A 17,169-nucleotide genomic window follows, 5' to 3' on the forward strand; every position below is an offset into this window, starting at 1 on the left:
ACCCCCCGTGCCCACATGTGTAACCCTGGGGGGCACATAGTGACCGCCCCTCCCAGCCCCCGTCGCCCCCCAATCCTCACCCCCGGCCCTCCGCAGCCTCCCCAACACCCCCGAGTCCCCCGGCCGAGCCCCGGGGCTCCCCCCGGCCCCCAGACCTGCCCGGACCGGACCCAGGTACCCCCCTGCGACGCCTCAGCCGTTTCTATAGCAACGGCCTGGCCCCGCCTCTTAAAGGGGCAGCCACCTCGCAGTGGGGTTTCGCGGGGGGGGGGGGGGGCACCGGCCGCGCAGAGAAAAGACCAAACAGGTACAAATCCGATCCAGTCTTTTATTGGGGGTGGGGTGGGGGTGTTGGGTGGGTATCCAGTCCCCAGTACAGCAGCACCCCACCAGCGTGCCCCCATGGCCCCATTTCTCTGTGCGTGTGTGTGTGCAGGGGGGGCTCCGGCACCAAGCATGGGGTGCTGGAGAAGAGCCCCTTGCCTGGAGGTAGTGCTGCCCCCCCCTCCCCTTGCTGGCTCCATCCCAGCCCCTGCCCCCAAAGGAGATGCACGGCACTGGGGGCTGGCAGGGGAAGGGGGGGGCTCCCTGAGTGCTGGCTGGGGGGAAGCAGTGTCTGTGTGAATTGGAGGCTCCTAGAAAAACGGGGCTGAGTGGGTCAGGAAAAGCCCTTGGTGCCATCCCTACAGTCCCAGCAGTGGGGTGGGGGGCTACAGACACCCAGAAGGGGCATCGAGGTGCTTCCACGTGGTAGCTGGTGACCCCCAAGTCTGGGGGAGCAAAGGCAGGGATCACTTATGGGGTGCCCACGGAGGTGGGTGCCCATGGGGTGGGGGTGTGCACTCCACTCCCTCCCCAGCTCAGCACCCCAGGAGGGAGATATACAGCAAATCAAACCACACAGTCTTCAGGCCCCCTGTGTCCAAGCAGCACCCGGCCCCATGGAAAGATGGGGGGGTGGGTCTAGGTGGCTTTGTAGAGGTCCTTGCGCTGCCGCACCTCCTTGAGGACACGGGCACGGAAGGCGTCGGGGTGCTCCCCCCTGCCCTGCCGCAGCCCCAGCGCCGCCTGCAGCTCCGGCCGGTGGGTCCGCAGGAAGGGGTTGTAGGTCTGCTCCTCCCCCAGCGTGGAGGGGCACTGTGGGGGCAGCCGCTCAGACCCCTGCCAGAGCATGGGCCCCCCCCCCAACACCACCTTCCCCTACGCACCCTACCATGCAGGGGGTGCTGGGGTGCAGCATTCCAGCCAAGGGATGGGGAATCCCGCAAGGTGCTGGGGTGTAGGGGCTGCAGCGAGGGGACCCCCCCAGCCTCACCGTGCTCCTCTTCTCCTGACGCTGCTGCATTGCCCACCGCAGCTTCTGCTCCAGCGCGGGGTTGTCCAGCTCCAGGAGGCTGGCGAAGGTCAGGCACTCCAGCGCGTACTCATGGCCTGTGGACCCCTGTACCCTTTAGCATTGCTCCTGTCTGGCATCCCAGCTTGGCAGCAGGGGCTGGGGGGGACGCTGACAGCTCTGCTTCACTGCTGGGGACACTCACCCGGCCACAGCAGTGTGTCCTCACCCAAGCCCACAGCCACGTCCAGGGAGGCCAGCATGGTCTCAGGGGAGCCCTCAAACAGCCTGCCTGGACCACCACACAACCACCTGTCATGGGGAGGGGATTGGGGAGGTCCCCCCAAGCCCTTCCCAGGGCAGGACTGATCCCCCCTGCCCAGCCACCCAGGTCTGGGGTTGGGCACACTCACCACAGCCAGCAAGGAAGAGGAGGTCCCCAGAGAAGAGGCAGGGGGGGCCGCCGAAGGGCCCGCCATCCAGCACGTACACCATATGGCCCACAGTGTGGCCAGGCGTGGTGAGCGCCTCGAAGGTCAGGCAGCCCACGCTCACCTTCTCCCGGTCTGCAAGTGGGCTGCACCAGGCACAGGGTGCATGGTCAGGGTGCCCCCCGCCCCAGCACCTCAAAACACCCACCTCCCCATACAACCCTTTCCTGGTGCACTAGTGTCATAAGTGTGTCAGGTCTCTGCCCATGAAGAGGACAACGTGGTACTACAGGGACTGGTGGGTGGGTGAAGCAGACAATGGTGATTGGGCTGACGCACACTCCCCCAAAATTACAGGGGTGCTGTGGGGGATGTGGGGTGCAGGACTTACTTGGTGAGCTCTGGGATGGCATCGAGGGCGCTGCCATATACCTTGCAGGATCCATGCTGCTGGCAGAGTGCTGCATTACCCCCACTGTGGTCCCTGCAGACAGGGAGATCAGCGCCCCTAAATGTGCTGCCCCCCATATTCCCCCACCCCTTGCAACCTGGGGGGTAGGGCTGGGGGCTGCCTCAGCTCGGGCACCCTCCACAGCAGCCACCAACGCCCTCAGGGCCCCCTCTTGCCCCTTACCAGTGTTTGTGTGTGCAGAATATGGCCTCCAGCATCACCCCCTCTTCTTCAATGGCAGCCTGGGAATGGGGGGAGGGAACAGACAGACAGATCTTGGGGGGACACAGACCCTTAACCCTCCCCCAGCTCCCCAGAGACTGAACAAGCCCTGCCACCCTCCAACCTTGTCCCAGGCACTAAAGGCTGAAGATTAGGGACAGATTTTCCCCCCAAAAAAGCCAGAGATGCCAACCCTCACCTGGGGACACCCGAACACTGGGTTGGGGGGGGCTGTGGGGGTCTCACCTGCACAGCCAGCGGGTCTGAGGGGTCGACGACGGCCGCCCGGCCAGAGCCAGTGTCAATGACCAGGTAGCTGTAGTTGTTGGAGAGCACGGGAATGGGCAGGATTTTCAACCCTGGGGGTGGAGGAGATGAATAGATAGATGGACAGGCAGACAGACATCAGGGCACGACGCCCCTGCCCAGGAAAGGGGAGGACAGGCCAAACTCCCCACACCTTAAATCAAATTCTCAGTTAAACATGCTTTGGGCAATTTGGCAATGGCAACCCCTCTCCACCCTGAAGTGCCAGTGTGGGGGGACACGACGGGGTCACGGCAGTGGTGGGGCTTGCCAGGACTCACCAGGGAAGCGGCAGGGCTGGGGCACAGAGTGGCCATGTGGGTACCGCTCCCGGGCCTTCTTCACCTGCCGCTGGTAGAAGAGGTAGCCCAGCCGTGTGCGGGCGTACAGGCTGTACCTGGGGAGGGCAGACACCGCCTGGCGTTAAACCCCAGCCCCTCCAAGGAGTCCAGCTGCAGGGGGAGCTGCTGCCAGGGCCATGACCCCCACAGGGCACACATACGAGGTCACCTTCCCATGCGTGGGGGCTGAAGGTGGCATCCGTTCCCCCTCCCCTGTCCCTGATCTACAGCAAGGGCAGAATCAGTTCCTCAGGCATGTCCCCCCAGCTGCTCTGGGCAGCAAGGGCCAGGGGTGACATCACCGCGGGGGTGTCCGTCACTTTGTCCAGGAGGGCTCTGCTCGCTAGGAAGGGCTGGAGCTTCAGGGATTTGCCTGCAGCAGCACTCTGACAGCCAGGCATCCCCGGGTGTGTTGTGCGGTGTGTCCCCTTCCTTGCCAGAAGGGCCATGCCCAGGGCTGACCCTGCTCTGAGGGCTGGCCCTGGGTGCCACAGCCCTGGGAAAAAGGGAAGCGGGGGCCGAAGTGGTTGGGGAAAAGGGAAGCTACAAATGCCCCATGGCATGTGCCATGCAGGGGTGCAACGGACGCAGGCTGGGGGTCCAGGGGGACCCCCTGTTTATACAGCAGCATTTTGGGCTGGGGCTGGAAACCAGTGCCAAGAAGGACATGCAAAGCCCCGGGCTGTAAAGCCCGTCTCTGGGCCAAAGGCATCCCCCTGGGCGGTTACACCCTCCGCACCAGCACCAGCAGGTACATGGCAGGAGGGATCCTGGCAGAAGCTGGGGGTCTCCTGCATCTAGGGGGTGGTGGGAGCCCGAAGCCGGGCAGCGGGTGCTCCTGCAGCACCGGGCAGCAGGGCCACGGCTGGGCACCGGGGTGGGTTAATGATCAGACCCGAGGAAAGGAGCCCCGGGGCGGGGAAGGGCCTCAGAGACGAGGGTGACCGCCACCGTGCTCGGAGAGCCGGTGGGTGATTCCCGGCCCCGCAAAGCCCCCCCGGTAGCCGGGCTGACACCGCCTGCCCTCGCCCCGCCGACCTGGGCGGGCTGAGCACCCGTGGAGGGCTGGCCGGCTGCCCACCCCCAGCCCCAGCCCGGCCTCCCGATGCCAGCGGGGCCGGGGCACGCCGGGCTGGCCCCGCTGGCATCGCCGGGGGAGCTCTGCACAAGCAGCGGAGAACGGGCCCTTCCTGCCGCAGGCAGAACAAAGGCGGGCGGCGGTGGCTCCCTCCCGGCGGGGCGCACCGGCGGACACTCACCCCACGCGGAACAGCAGCGGGCCGGCCAGGGCCATGAGGGCGGCGGCGGCGCGGCGGGCCAGGCGGCGGAGGGGCAGGTAGCGGCGCAGGCAGGCAGCCCCCAGCCCGCGGGCACCGGCCACCGCCACCCGCAGCGCGGCCCCGCCATCGCCCGGGTGCCGCCCCCCGCGCCCCGCGGCCATGCCGCCCCGCCCCGCCTCCCCGCGCGTCACGCCACCGCCCCCCGCCGCCGCACCCGCCGCGCCCCCTGCTGGTCACGCTGCGTCACTGCCGCGGGGACCGGGGAGGGGGGACACACCGGCCGCGTCACCGGCAGAGAGAGGAGGGGATTCCCCTCTCCCCAGCGCCGCAAAAGGTGTCCCCCCAGTGACGTCACTGAGCGGAGAAGGGGGGTCCCTAAGTGACGTCAGGGCCAGCAGGAGGGAGGGCGCGGGCGGGGCGGTTGGCGCCTCGTTCGGCGGGCGGGGGTCGAGGGGGTCCGTCCCGGGCAGCAACAGGAGGGGAGCGCCCCCCGCCCGGCCTCCGCGGCACCCCGGGGCGCAGCGGCGCGGAGTCGCCGCAGGGGGGCGCGGCGGGCGGTGCCTTCCCCCGCCCCGTCCGCCCCGTCCCGGCTCGTCGCGGCCACAGCCCGGCGGAGCAGCGCGCAGCAGGTAGGGCGGCCCGGCCCCGCTCCGCTCCCCCCGCCATTCCCGGTTCCCAGGTAGGGCCGCTGACACGGGTGGGGCACGGAGACCCCCGTCCCCCACCCCGCGGTTCCTCTCGTTCCCCCGGCTCCCCCCCGGCCCGGTTCCGGCCGCCTTTGCCCCCCCCCCACCCCCCTGTCCCGGCCCCCTCCGGGCCCGCAGCCGGTGCGGGGGGGTGTCCCAGCGCCGCACCGAGCGTCCCGGCGGGCGGCGGGGTCCGGGCGAGGGTGGGAGGCTGGTCCCTGAACGGCGGGAACGCGCTGCGACCCCCCCAGCCCCGTCCCCGGGGCGGGTGGGGCACTTCGGGGCGAGGTGCGGCGCGGCGGGTGAGCGCGGGGACGGGGTGGGACCCCGCGGGCATGGACGCGGGGGGACGGGACCCCCACGGGCGGGATCTGATGCCGTTTTCCAGACCCCACGGGATCGCGGAGGGGCGCGGGTGTGGGGGTGGTTCGGGGCGGGACAGGGGTGGCAGCGCCCTTTTATGCCGTGCAGGGTGTCCCCCACGGAGCCCGTGGTGGTGGCACGGGTCGGTGCCCGGCAGGGTGCGGCGTGGCACCGCGGGGGGTGCGTGGGGACCGGCTGTGGACGGTGTGAGGGCTCCTGGCGTGGGGCACAGGGGGGCACCGCCGTCCCCCGCGGAGGCGGGCAGGGGGCGCGGACAGAGGCGCGGTGGCGATGCTGAGCTCCTGCAAACTCGTGTCGTGTGAGCGGGGGGGGGGGGGGGGGGGGGCCGCACTGACCCCCCCGGCGTGAGCCCTGCCGAGCTGAGCTGGGCCGGGCTGGGCCAAGTTGTGCTGTGCTCTGTTGGGCCGTGCTGTACGGAGTTGTGCTGTACTGAGCCGTGCCGTGCCGTCCCAGGCCGTGCCGTGCCGTCCCAGGCCGTGCCGTGCTGTCCCAGGCTGTGCCATCCCGGGCTGTGCTGTCCCAAGCCGTGCCTTCCCAAGCAGTGCCATACTGGTGGGAGCTTCCAGGCTCTTCTGGGAAGTCAAATGCTTTCCCAGGCAGCCTCACTGTGGGGAGCCATGGGGAAAGTGGGGAGCCCTGGCCGCCCCCTCCCCTGCCCCCCCCCCAAACGCTGATCCCCCCCCAAGGTGGCCCTTGGTGCCCCAGGGTCCCCGCAGAGCTGGTGGCAGGAGCCTGAGCCTGGCAGGAAGGCCAAGGCAGCCAGCGGAGACGCTGCCTGATGGGGCTGTGCCGGGGGTGACACCCGCCTGCGCCCCTGGTCCCCACCACGTGTGCCTTATCTGTGCTGAGTCACAGTGCCAGTGCAGAACAGCACCCTGTCCCCGGGGACAGCACGTCATGCCAGGGCCACTGAGCTGGTGACCTCTGCTTTTGGGGCTGTGCTGTGCTGTAGCCCCGGGAGGGTGCAGGGTGCTGCCTGCCTCTCTGGGTGCGGCGGGGCCACAGGGACCCGTCAGGCTGGTTCCTTCCCTGTTCCCAAGGCTACCCCAGTGGCGTGGGGTCAGGGGGGACTGGGGCAACTGGCAGACCCTGGCCACAGGGTGCTGGCCATGGGCATAGGGTAGGACGCCTCCAGGGTGGGACCTGCACAGTGACCATGTGCTGGCCAGGTAAGTCCCGCTTTCCCTAGGTGCGTGGGTTCTCTCCTAGGGACTCTGGTTCCCCTTAACCAGGTGCCAGCCACAGGGGTTTTCCTGGGGTCAGGCTCCTATTTTGGGCCCTTCCCAGGCGCTACAGATGAAGCAGTGCTGGGGGGGACCGGCTGTTTTTTGGGAAACCGCAGAACAGTGGAATTGAAACTTCCTGGTCAGGTGGTCAGTGCCGTGCTGGTTATTTTCAGCACCGCCATCCTCGTGATGGCAGAAGGGCGGCACAGCCGTGACAGCTCTGCTGTGGCTAGGACAGACGGTGGGAAGGATGGAGGGATGGACCCTGAGCTGCTCCCCCTGGTCTGGCATGGCTGGCTCGGGTGTGCCCCCCTGCTCCGCCACCCGCCCAGCCCAGCCATGGGAAGCACTGACGTCATGCTGGAGGAAGCACCCAGTCGTCTCCCAGCCCACTCCCAGTGGAGTCCAGTCCTGGTTCCTTCCCAGGGATGGTCCTGGGGTCACATCACTGTTGCAGGCAGAGGGGACGTCACTGTTGCAGGCAGAGGGGACGTGGCGGGTTCTGGCATCTGCCTGGGGCTTGGGGTGGGCATCCGCCAGTGGCAGTGCCGGGGGGTGGCAGACGGGTAAAGGCCTGGCACCGGCTCCTGGCAGTGCCATTGTTTTCCTGGCCTTGGAGATCCTGTCTTCTTCCTCTTTCTCCCTCTCCTCCTCCTCCAAGGGCTAATCCCAGCAGCTGGCCCTGGGCCCAGGCTGGCTGCTCATGGCTGCCGGGGGCTCTGCAAGGGGGCCCAGTGCAGCTGGCGTGGAGAGTTCAGCTTCAGGGGGGTCCTGGCTCCCCTCCCCGGGGACGTGTCCACCTCCATCTGAGGTGACGTGGGTGGCAGTTGTCCCTATAACTCCCTGGGGGGACTCAGGAGTTCCGGAGCCCCTGCGTGACCCACTGGGCTGCTGGGTGGGGGGCACCCCCAAAATGGAGGGGTGGGCAGTGGGGGATCTGCGTGGGTCAGCGATGGCGGGGTGGGCTGCAGAGCCCAGAGGGGTCATACCCTCACCAGAGAGGTCATGTCCCTGCTACAGCTTGAGTCAGTTCGTGGCCTTGCCCTGCCGGTGGCTGGCTACTGACGCAGGACTCAGGGCACAGGAATGCTGGTGGCCCCAGCTGGCCGAATGTCCCTTGTGTCTCACTGACCTGCTGGCATTGAGGCCAGCTTGTCATTAGTTAGAAGCTGCTATTAAAGTGGGAGGCGGAGGTTTTGTGGCTCCACTGTCCCTTGTGTCCCTGCACTTGCAGCTTCACTTGCCGGGAATGCGTACTGCCCAGGGAGGGGGACCTGCACTGACACCCCCCTCCCCACCACCTTCTCTCGCCTCCAGGTGCCTGTGGGAGACTGGGAGCCAGCATGGCGCAGCCCAACGCACCCCCTCCCTACGACGACAAGAACCCCCTCTACCCCCCACCACCAGGGGGGTACCCCCAGCCCTCCCACTACGCTGGGGGGTACCCGCAGCCTGGGGGATACCCTGCAGCAGGGGGGTATGCACAGCCAGGGGGGTACCCTGCAGCAGGGGGGTATGCACAGCCAGGGGGGTACCCCCAGCCGGGGATGGCCATGCCCACCATGCCTATTCGGTTTGGTAAGTGGGGGCAGCTTGGGTATTTTTTGGGGGGGCACTAGAAACAGGGATGCTATGGGGGAGCTGTGCAGCCCACCCTGGTGCTGAGAGGTGTCCCCCACTGCAGGCGACAGTGCCATCGGGGATGATTCCCCCTTCCAATCGGTTGACTGGGATGACAAGAAAGTCCGGCACACCTTCATCCGCAAGGTGAGTCCTGGGCAGCTGGGGACACCCGTCAGGGTGGGGGGTGCCTGTCAGGGTGGGGGGCTGGGTGCTCACCGCCCTATCTCTTGCAGGTCTACGCTATCATCTCCCTGCAGCTGCTGGTGACGGTGGGGATCATTGCCGTGTTCACCTTTGTGTGAGTGGAAGGTCCTTCCTTAGCTTTGCCCCCAAAAAGGGAGAGCCTGGCCCCTGGGGTGGGGTTCTGGGGGGACAGTAGTTGCTGTCCCCCTTCCCTCACGCTCGTCTCTCCCATCCCACAGCTCCCCTGTCCGCTCTTTTGTCCAGAGGAACGTTGCCATCTACTATGCCTCGTAGTGAGTAGGGGGTCTGCCAGCTCCTGCCCCCTCTGGGGTGCCATCTGTTAGCTGGCACCCCACAATCACAGACTCCCAGCCCAGGAGGGGTCCTGGTGGGGGGTCAGAGGGCTGACCCCTGCCATCTCTCTCTGCAGTGGTGTGTTCCTGGTGACCTACCTGGTGCTGGCCTGCTGCCAGGGTCCCCGGTGAGTTGCTGGTGGCTGGGACCCCTGGGGTTGGGGGTGTCCCAGCGGCATACCCACACAGTGGATATGGGGGGTGTCTCCAGGTCATCAGGAGGGGGTGTCCCTGCCTGGCGCTGCCCCTGAGGCATGAGGATCAGGGGGACGTAACGTGGCCCCTGTCACCAGCTCACCTCTCTCTCCTTGTTTCATCCCCAGGAGACGCTTCCCCTGGAACATCATCCTGCTGAGCATCTTCGTGAGTGGGCTGGGGCTGGCAGGGGGGGCCTGGGGGTGCCCCCGTGGCATCCCAGCTCCCCAGGCGGGCTGGGAGGGACAGGGGGGTGCGTGGGCAGGTGGGGGGCAGCCAGGAACTGCTGGCCACCATGGTGCCGCTCAGTCTGCTGAGCCCACGCTTCTTTCTTCTCCCACAGACGCTGGCCATGGGGCTGATGACAGGCACGATCGCCAGGTACGCCCCGGGGACGCTGCAGTGACAGGAACTGGGGCCCTCCTGTCCTGGCCATGCAGCTGGCTCAAATGAGAGGTTGCCAGGAGCTGGGGGACATTCTGGTCCCCTGGGCTTGGGGATGGAGGGGCCCCTATCCAGGATCAGGGCTGGGGGGGGTGTCACCAACACCCCCCTGGCAGGAGGATGCCTAAGTGTGGGGTGACTCTGGTGTCCCCTCCATCTGCAGCATGTACCGAACCAATGCCGTCCTGATCGCCATGCTCATCACTGCCATTGTGGCCATCATTGTCACCATCTTCTGCTTCCAGACCAAGGCAAGTAGGGGGATGTGCCCTGCCCTGTGGAGGTCCAGGCGCAGGGAGGTGGGTGGTGGGGACACCTGGGCTCTCCTGTGACATATGTGTCCCCCTGCCCCGGCAGGTTGATTTTACATCATGTCCTGGGCTCTTCTGCGTGCTGGGCATCGTGGTCATGGTGACTGGGATTGTCACAGCCATCGTCCTCTCCTTCAAATATGTGAGTGGGGAGGACAGAGGGGCTGTGGGGTGCCACAGGTGTCCCCAGGGGTGGTATGGGCAGGGGGGGCTGGGTGGTCCTTCTTTGCCAGGAAGCAGGGTGTGGTGCTGGCCACGGCAGAGGCAGTTTGCCTGCAGGGAGAGGGTGCGTCGGCATCAGCAGCAGCTCCTCGGTAGCCAGGTGCGGGCAGGACCTGCCCTGCCGTGTCTGCTGCGTGCCAGCAACCTGGCTCACCCTGCCCATGTCCCCTTCCCCGCGCAGGTGCCCTGGCTCCATATGCTGTACGCGGCCATTGGTGCCATTGCCTTCACCCTGGTGAGTTGATGGCTGGGATGGGCAGAGGGTATCAGGTAAGGACTGGGTAGGGGGGAATCCCCCTGCCTTGGTTCCTGTCTTGAGACACCCTCTGCCCCCCCAGTTCCTTGCCTATGACACCCAACTTGTGCTGGGGAACAGGAAGAACACACTGAGCCCCGAGGAGTATGTCTACGGTGCCCTCACTATCTACACTGACATCATCTACATCTTCACGTTCCTCCTGCAGATCGTGGGCCGGGATTAGCCCTGGGACCACTCCTGTCAACCCCCACTACCCCTCACCCCTCCTCTGGCCTCTGTACAGGATATGGCCACTTCCCATGACTCCTAATGCTTTAGCATCCCTACCCGTAGGCTGCTAAGGAAACTGCTTCCCTTGATCACCCTGCCACAAGCCTCCAAGGGCGGTGGGGGAGACTGGCTGCCAGTGTTTAGGCAATGCCCAGCCTCAGCACTGCTTGCTGAGGCCCTGCTGGCAGTGCCAGGCTGGCAGTGGACTGCCACAGTCCTGCTGGGGTGTGGGGAACTGACAGTGTCCGCTGGGATTGTGTTGGGATTTTTTTGACAGAGCCCGTTTGGTGTCACCACTTGGTGCCTTAAACACTGCTCTGGCCATGCCCCCTTTCCTGTGCTGTGGCAGTGCCTAGCGTGGGCAGGGGGCAGCTGGGACACCCGTGGAGGGACTCGTGGCAGAGCTCACGTTGCAGATGCCCTGGAGCCACGGACATGGGCAAAGTTGCACTTGCTAAATAAAACACTTTAATTTTCCAGACAGTCCCAGTCTTACTGGTGTGGCGACTCCCCCAAAAAACCCGTGGGCAGCCTCAGTGGAGGCTGTGGTGTGGGGCAGTGCAAACCTGACTTTGGGGTGGAAAAAACAAGGTCAAGCTGCTCCAGGCCTGGCCTCCCTCCCCTGCCTGTACCCGTCTGCCCTTGTGGGCAGAACCTTGGTGGCAGAGGAGCTGGGCCCCTGCGCTGTGGGGGCAGGCTGAGCACTGAGGGAGTGACCGCAGCGGCACCAAGTTGTTCCACTCACTGAGGATAAGGTTTATTTGTCCCTACCCAGCCCCACACCCAGCCTGCTGGGTCGACAGGGAGGGCAGGTGCCAGTGCTGCATGTCACACGAGGCTGACATCCCCTCAAGGTATCACAGGTGCCAGGCTGGGGGCAGGGGCAACCTGGCTATGCTCCCCTGGCCACCCTCTTGTATCGCTCTGTTTCGTACTCGCCCTGGTTGGCTTCCATCATCTTTTGGCGGATTTTGAGCTGCTCCAGACGTTTTTTGTCCACTTCGCGCTTGGCCAGGAGGAAGAGGATGATGCCAGAGGGCAATCCGATGGCCCTGCAGGACAGCCAGTAGGCAGGAGATGGAGGGAGCTGCTGGGGAAACAAGGGCTCTGTGCCACCCTAGAGTGGCATGGACACCCCCCTGCTTGGCACCGCAGCTGTCTGGGGCCCCCTTGGTCCCAAACCAGACCCCACAGAATAGTGGAGCCTCCCAGTGCTGAGCCTCTCCCGCTGCCCAAACCACTCACCAGGCCACCCCCACTGGCTTCATTGGGTTCTTGGCCTTGCGTGTGGGGATGTACTCCACCCCCTCGGGGAGCCTGCTACGGCCAGGCTCCGGGCTGGCCTGTGGCCCCACTAGCCGGTGGCAGCTCTGCCTGAACAGCCGTGTGCCCGGAGGTGCCAGCGACGCCCAAGGCCTGGAAGGACCCGCTGCTGGTCCTACCGCCACCAGCAGCCCTGTGGGGAGAGAGGTGTTAGTGAGGGGCAGCCATGTGGCAGCCTGTAGGGGGCGCAGCCCAAGCTGCCTGAGGCTCCCGCCTCTGCCCCTGTCCTAGCCCCTTTCATGCCCCCGCGGCGGGGGGGCGGGGCTAGAGCCGCGCCGGGTGGGGGCAAGGCTGAGGGGCGGGGCCACGCGCGGGGGGCGGGACCGCAGGGCCTCTCCTCAGGCGGGCGGGGCGGGGCCGGCCCTGGGGGCGCCCCGAGGCTGTGCGCCGGGGGCCGCGGGGCCGTGCCTTGAGGGTGGTGGCGAGATGCTCCCGGGGCCCCAACCGCGCTCCGCCCCCCCGCGCTCCGCCCGCCGTTACCCCGCAGTCCGCCGAGCAACGCCGCCATGGCGGGTCGGGCAGGCGCGCGGCCCCTGCGCTGCATGCCGGGAGCTGGCGCCCGCGCGCTGGGCTGCCGGGGGGCGGAGCTGCCCGGGCGGCGCGCGGGAAACTACAGCTCCCAGAGCACACCGCGTGGGGCGGGGGCGGGCTACCCGGCTGGCGGAAAGGGCGGGGCCCGGGTAAGGACGCGGGTCGGAGTTGGCTGAGGCGGGAGGGCGGCGGGCGGGGATTGGCCGGGGCGGGGCGACCGGCGGAAGCGGCGGCAGCGGCGGCGGCGGGGTGGGGTGCGCGGGCAGGCCGGCATGGAGCCCGCCGAGGGCCCGGGGGCGCTGAGCTTCCACGGCGATGAGGAGATCATCGAGGTGGTGGAGCTGGGCCCGCCCGGGCCGGGTGAGACGGGGCGCACCGCGCTGCGCACCGGGCAGGACTTGCGGGGGCTCCGGCCTCCCGCCGGGGCACCGGGCCCGCTCCGGCCCCGCCCCTGCGCCAGGCCGGGCCACGGGCCCCGACCCGTTCAGCCCGCGGCCTCTCCCCGGGTGGCGCCTCGCTCCTTTGCAGCTCCTCTGCTCCGGGGCTCCTGGCCGCGGCGGCATCGGGATCGCGCGTCCCCCCCCGCGCTGCCCCGTCCCTCAGGTCCCCCGTGGCCGCAGCCGCCTGCCCTGGAAGGGCCGAGCCGGGCAGGCCTCGAGCTGCCTTCTCACCTTTGCTCTCTGCAGATGACCTGGCTGACGAGATGGAGGACGTAGACTTTGATGACGAGGGGGCGGAAGAGCCCAGCGCTGAGGCCTGGGAGACGGAGGACGATGAGGGGGTGGAGGACAGCATGGAGGCACAGGATGACAGCGAGGTCACGTTCTCCCTCCACTCGGGTGAGTGATGGGCACAGGTAGCCGCAGCTGGGGGTCTCCCTCAGGGCCTGCTCCCTCCCTGGCATTCCCCAGGGTAAGGGGGTGCAGCAGGTGTCTGCCAGGCAGTTGTCTCCTAGCCATTCTTGGGACAGCCGTCCTGACTCAGTGCTGCCTTCAGCTGCGCTTGTTTCTACCGTACGTTCTGGTAGAGAAGCCATTTGGGCCGCTTACCGTGGCAGCTCGCCCTGGGCTCAGCAGACAGCCTGTGCTGCTTTTCCTCCATGGGAAGAATTGATTCCCACTGGTTTGGGTTGGGAGGTTCAGCTTGCTGATATCCTGCCCAGACCCAGTGCTATGTGGGGTTTGGATCCCCTGGGAATGTCAGGTGGGGCATGAGTGGCATCCAGGCCATGCAGCCTGTCTTTATTCTTCTGTGAAGCTTCTGTTTTCTGTGTGAGCCTCGACCCCAAGACCAACACGTTGGCGGTGACAGGTGGGGAGGACGACAAGGCTTTTGTGTGGCGTGTGAGCGATGGAGAGCTCCTGTTTGAATGCTCAGGTGAGGCACTTGAAATTGTCCAAGTGAGAGGCTGTATCTCCTCCCAGCCGTGTCTCTCTGGACGTGCTCTTTCCCAGCTGATGCTCTGCTGGAGTCAGGCTCCTGGCTGTCCTTCATGGCTTGGCCTGAGCAGTCTCTGTCCCCCACGTCTTCAGGACACAAGGACTCGGTCACCTGTGCCGGCTTCAGTCACGACTCTGTGTTTGTGGCCACGGGTGACATGTCTGGTCTTATCAAAGTATGGCGGGTGGATGCCAAGGAAGAAGTGTGGTCCTTTGAGGTGGGAGACTTGGAGGTGAGTGGTGGGACCTCTGGTGCTGTGGGGAGCTCCTGGTCTGGCATCTGGGACTCACCTGGGTGGCAGGGGGGATGCCACCCCCATGATGCTGTCTGTCCCTCTCTCTGCCCAGTGGATGGAGTGGCACCCTCAAGCCCATGTGCTTCTGGCGGGCACAGCTGATGGGAACTCCTGGATGTGGAAGATCCCCAGCGGAGACTGCAAAACCTTCCAGGGCCCTGCATGCCCAGCCACATGTGGCAGGATCCTGCCTGATGGTGAGGCACAGGAGCTGTTGGGTGGGGAATGTCAGCAGCTCTGTGACTGATCCCAGCTGTCATCATCTGCCCTCCTGCTTCTGCCAGTCTGTTGCTGAGCCAGGAGGTGGAGGGACAAGGGGAGCTCTGGCTCTATCTGCTGGCTCTGTCTCACCCAGGGAAGCGAGCGGTGGTGGGGTATGAGGATGGGACCATGCGCATCTGGGACCTGAAGCAGGGAACCTCACTGCATGTTCTGAAAGGTAGGGAAGAGGTTAATCACCTGGGATGCTCCTTAATTGGGGAACCGCCTCTTTCAGTGCCTGCCAGGTGGAGTGGTGGAACCCTCTGAGTCCAGGTGCTGTTGGGCAGAGCCTGGAGCCAGGCAGGGTGGAGGCTGCAGGAGGGTGGGTTTCGAGGCCCACAGGGTCGCAGCAGAGAGGCCACGTGGAGCTCATGCCCCTCCTCCTCGCCCCCCAGGCCAGGATGGCCACCAGGACCCCTTGACGTGTGTAGCTAGCAACCAGGACGGCAGTTTGATCATGACGGGCTCTGTGGACTGTCACGCCAAGCTGGTCAACTCCGCTACGGGCAAGGTGGGTCCGTGTGAGTGGGGGCAGAACCCGGAACCCCGGGGGACCGGCCTCCCGAGCCCCTGTCGTGCGCCGGGCCGCATCGGTGCGCTGCCGGCCCCAGCAGCCCTGTGGTGCCCAGCGGCAGCCAGCAGGAGGCGCCCTTCGCCAACACAACCGCTTCCCCCAGGGCGGTTCCGCTGGGCTCCTGGAAGAGCTTCCCCCTTGTTAGCGCTGAGGACCTGCGGTTTTTTGGGGTCGGGCTGGGCCTTGGTGTCCAGGGAACGTAGGCGTGATCCCGGGTACGGAAGGGGACCTCGGTGTGGCTGGGGGTCCCCTTTCCCTCCCCTCGGGGACTAGTCCGCCTCCCTCCACCCAGGTGGTGTGTGTGTTCAAGATGGAGAGCATGGCCCCCAAGGCCCCTGCCGGCGAAGGCGAGGAGGCAGAGTCCAACTCGGTGGAGTCGCTGGGCTTTTGTAACGTGTGAGTGTGGGGACAGCTGCTTTTCAATGCTAGATCTAACAGGGGTTGTTACAAACATCCATTTCCACCTCTTGTGCTCATTCTGCTGCCATTTCTCTCACCTCCGTCCTCCCCAGCTGGCTGTGGACATCCCGAGTCACTTGGGTGTGACACAGAGGACAAGGGACACCAGCTGCCCAGTCCTGCCCCCACCACGTTGGGGTGTCTGGGCTAGCCTGATGGACCACTGTTTGGCCAGGATACCCTCTAGACATGGCTGCTGGGGATCTTTCCTACCAGGACATTATCTTCTCCCTTGTAAACCTTGGGTTGGTTGCTGACTCTTGACTGTCCTGTCAGGTTTCCTGATCAGGGAGTTTCATGGTCTGGCCACTGGGTTGTCCCTCATCTTCTTGATATGCTGTAGTCTTTAGCACAGAGTTTGCCTTCAGCCTTGATTCTCCACATGCTTCCATCCCGGTTTCTGCCAGGCTCACATAGTGCCTGTTCCCCTCTCTGCAGGATGCCACTGGCTGCTGTAGGCTACCTGGATGGCACGCTGGCTATCTACGACCTCTCTACACAGAGCTTGAGGCATAAGTGCCAGCATGAGGTACTGCCCTGCCCCCTCTTCCTAGGCCTGGGGGGTGGGCTTTGGGCCCTTCCGAGATCTCCCTTGGAGGCCAGGGGCTTTCCTGGGGCCAGTTCCCAATTTGCACTTCTCCCTCAGCCCCTTGGGCTTCCCCAAAGGCAGCCGCAGTCCCTGCACACAGGATGTGCCCCAGAGCCTGGCCCTGGAGGCTGGCTCTCCTGTCTGTGGGGATGGCAGACAACACTGGGTGGGGCATGTGGGGGGAGCAGAGACTTGCTGGGGATCCCCAGTGTTTACCCTGTGGTGTCCTCCTGCCCCAGTCAGGGATTGTGCAGTTGCTGTGGGAGGAGAGCTCAGCCGTGGTGTACACCTGCAGCCTGGATGGGGCTGTGCGGCTCTGGGATGCCCGCTCGGGGAAGATGATCAGCGAGTACCGAGGGCACTCAGCTGAAATCCTTGACTTCGCCGTCAACAAGTGAGCAGAAAACTCCTAGACCCTTTCCCTGAGGGGTAGAGTAGACCAGGGGTGGCAGGGGCCTCCAGCCTCAGGAACTTCAATCATGAGCTCTCTCCTTTGGGTGCCCCTGGGGTCTGGTCCCAAGGGGGGGGTGGGCGGGTGGGGCACAAACCAGGTCCATGCTGAGACTTGAGGGTCTCAAGGGCGAGTAGGGCAGATCAGAGCTGGGTTAAGGGCGTTGGTGAGGGATGCTCAAAGCCCCATCTCTGAGTCCTGTCTCCCCCAGGGATGCCTCCATTGTGGTGACGACCTCTGGTGACCACCAAGCCAAAGTGTTCTGTGTCCAGCGCCCTGATCGCTAGGAACTGTGCTGAGGGATGGTGTCCTGGCTCTGCCAGGGGGCTTGTGTACAGAGGAATGAGGGAGATGGGTTTCATGCCCTTCTCCACTGTGTGCTTTGTAATTTTCCCGCCTGCCCTGCTTTGCCCTCACCATCTGGGGGCCAAGTGTGGGGTTTTGTATGAAAACGTCTTTTAATTATATAAATTATTTCACTTAACTGTATGCCATCCACTCTGCTTGTTGGGAGGGAAGAGAAACAAAGGCGTCAGGGGAGGAGGGAAGGGTGCAGATTGCTCACTGAGGGTAGGACAATCCTCTTCTGTGCAGTCCAGGAGTTCCCTAACACAACAGGCTACTCACTCCTAGACCTGGGCACAGCACCCCCACTTCAGCCCTCAAGACAGAGATCACCAGAAGTAATTTGCTCTACAATACAGTAATTATCCAAATACCCCTTCT

General features: G+C 65.5%; 3 protein-coding genes across 8 annotated transcripts; 2 read left to right on the top strand and 1 right to left on the bottom strand.

Annotated features, from left to right (window-relative positions):
- Nucleotides 1–314: 314 nt before the first annotated feature.
- Nucleotides 315–12,449, bottom strand: PNKD (PNKD metallo-beta-lactamase domain containing). 2 transcript variants are annotated; one of them, XM_056348207.1, is made up of 10 exons: nt 12,324–12,449; nt 11,766–11,976; nt 3,025–3,140; nt 2,684–2,796; nt 2,399–2,457; nt 2,156–2,248; nt 1,747–1,910; nt 1,539–1,625; nt 1,316–1,431; nt 315–1,137 (listed from the first exon to the last, which is right to left on the bottom strand). In XM_056348207.1, exons 1-10 carry the CDS (start codon nt 12,385–12,387, stop codon nt 964–966), a joined length of 1,197 nt encoding a protein of 398 aa, XP_056204182.1. In that variant the 5' UTR covers nt 12,388–12,449; the 3' UTR covers nt 315–963. The 2 variants fall into 2 exon arrangements, with proteins under 2 accessions (XP_056204182.1, XP_056204181.1); XM_056348206.1 differs by lacking the exons at nt 11,766–11,976; nt 12,324–12,449 and adding an exon at nt 4,344–4,540.
- Nucleotides 3,667–10,999, top strand: TMBIM1 (transmembrane BAX inhibitor motif containing 1). Of its 4 annotated transcripts, none has more exons than XM_056348201.1 (12): nt 3,667–3,835; nt 7,978–8,238; nt 8,345–8,427; nt 8,517–8,581; nt 8,706–8,759; nt 8,897–8,947; nt 9,143–9,182; nt 9,358–9,395; nt 9,622–9,709; nt 9,816–9,911; nt 10,173–10,226; nt 10,330–10,999. In XM_056348201.1, the coding sequence occupies exons 2-12, from the start codon at nt 8,004–8,006 to the stop codon at nt 10,471–10,473; spliced, it is 948 nt and encodes a 315-aa protein (XP_056204176.1). In that variant the 5' UTR covers nt 3,667–3,835; nt 7,978–8,003; the 3' UTR covers nt 10,474–10,999. The 4 variants fall into 4 exon arrangements, with proteins under 4 accessions (XP_056204176.1, XP_056204179.1, XP_056204178.1 ...); XM_056348204.1 differs by lacking the exon at nt 3,667–3,835 and adding an exon at nt 4,813–4,993; XM_056348203.1 differs by lacking the exon at nt 3,667–3,835 and adding an exon at nt 4,926–5,043.
- Nucleotides 12,450–12,578: 129 nt separating the features above from the next.
- AAMP (angio associated migratory cell protein) lies at nt 12,579–16,927 on the top strand. Of its 2 annotated transcripts, none has more exons than XM_056348198.1 (11): nt 12,579–12,734; nt 13,061–13,213; nt 13,632–13,751; nt 13,907–14,046; nt 14,162–14,306; nt 14,465–14,548; nt 14,766–14,881; nt 15,237–15,340; nt 15,842–15,932; nt 16,232–16,386; nt 16,655–16,927. In XM_056348198.1, the coding sequence occupies exons 1-11, from the start codon at nt 12,647–12,649 to the stop codon at nt 16,728–16,730; spliced, it is 1,272 nt and encodes a 423-aa protein (XP_056204173.1). In that variant the 5' UTR covers nt 12,579–12,646; the 3' UTR covers nt 16,731–16,927. The 2 variants fall into 2 exon arrangements, with proteins under 2 accessions (XP_056204173.1, XP_056204174.1); XM_056348199.1 differs by having other exon boundaries at nt 12,631–12,706.
- The last annotated feature ends 242 nt before the right edge of the window (nt 16,928–17,169 follow it).

This window comes from Falco biarmicus, chromosome 8, assembly GCF_023638135.1.
Source record: "Falco biarmicus isolate bFalBia1 chromosome 8, bFalBia1.pri, whole genome shotgun sequence".
Classification (NCBI taxonomy): Eukaryota; Metazoa; Chordata; class Aves; order Falconiformes; family Falconidae; genus Falco; species Falco biarmicus.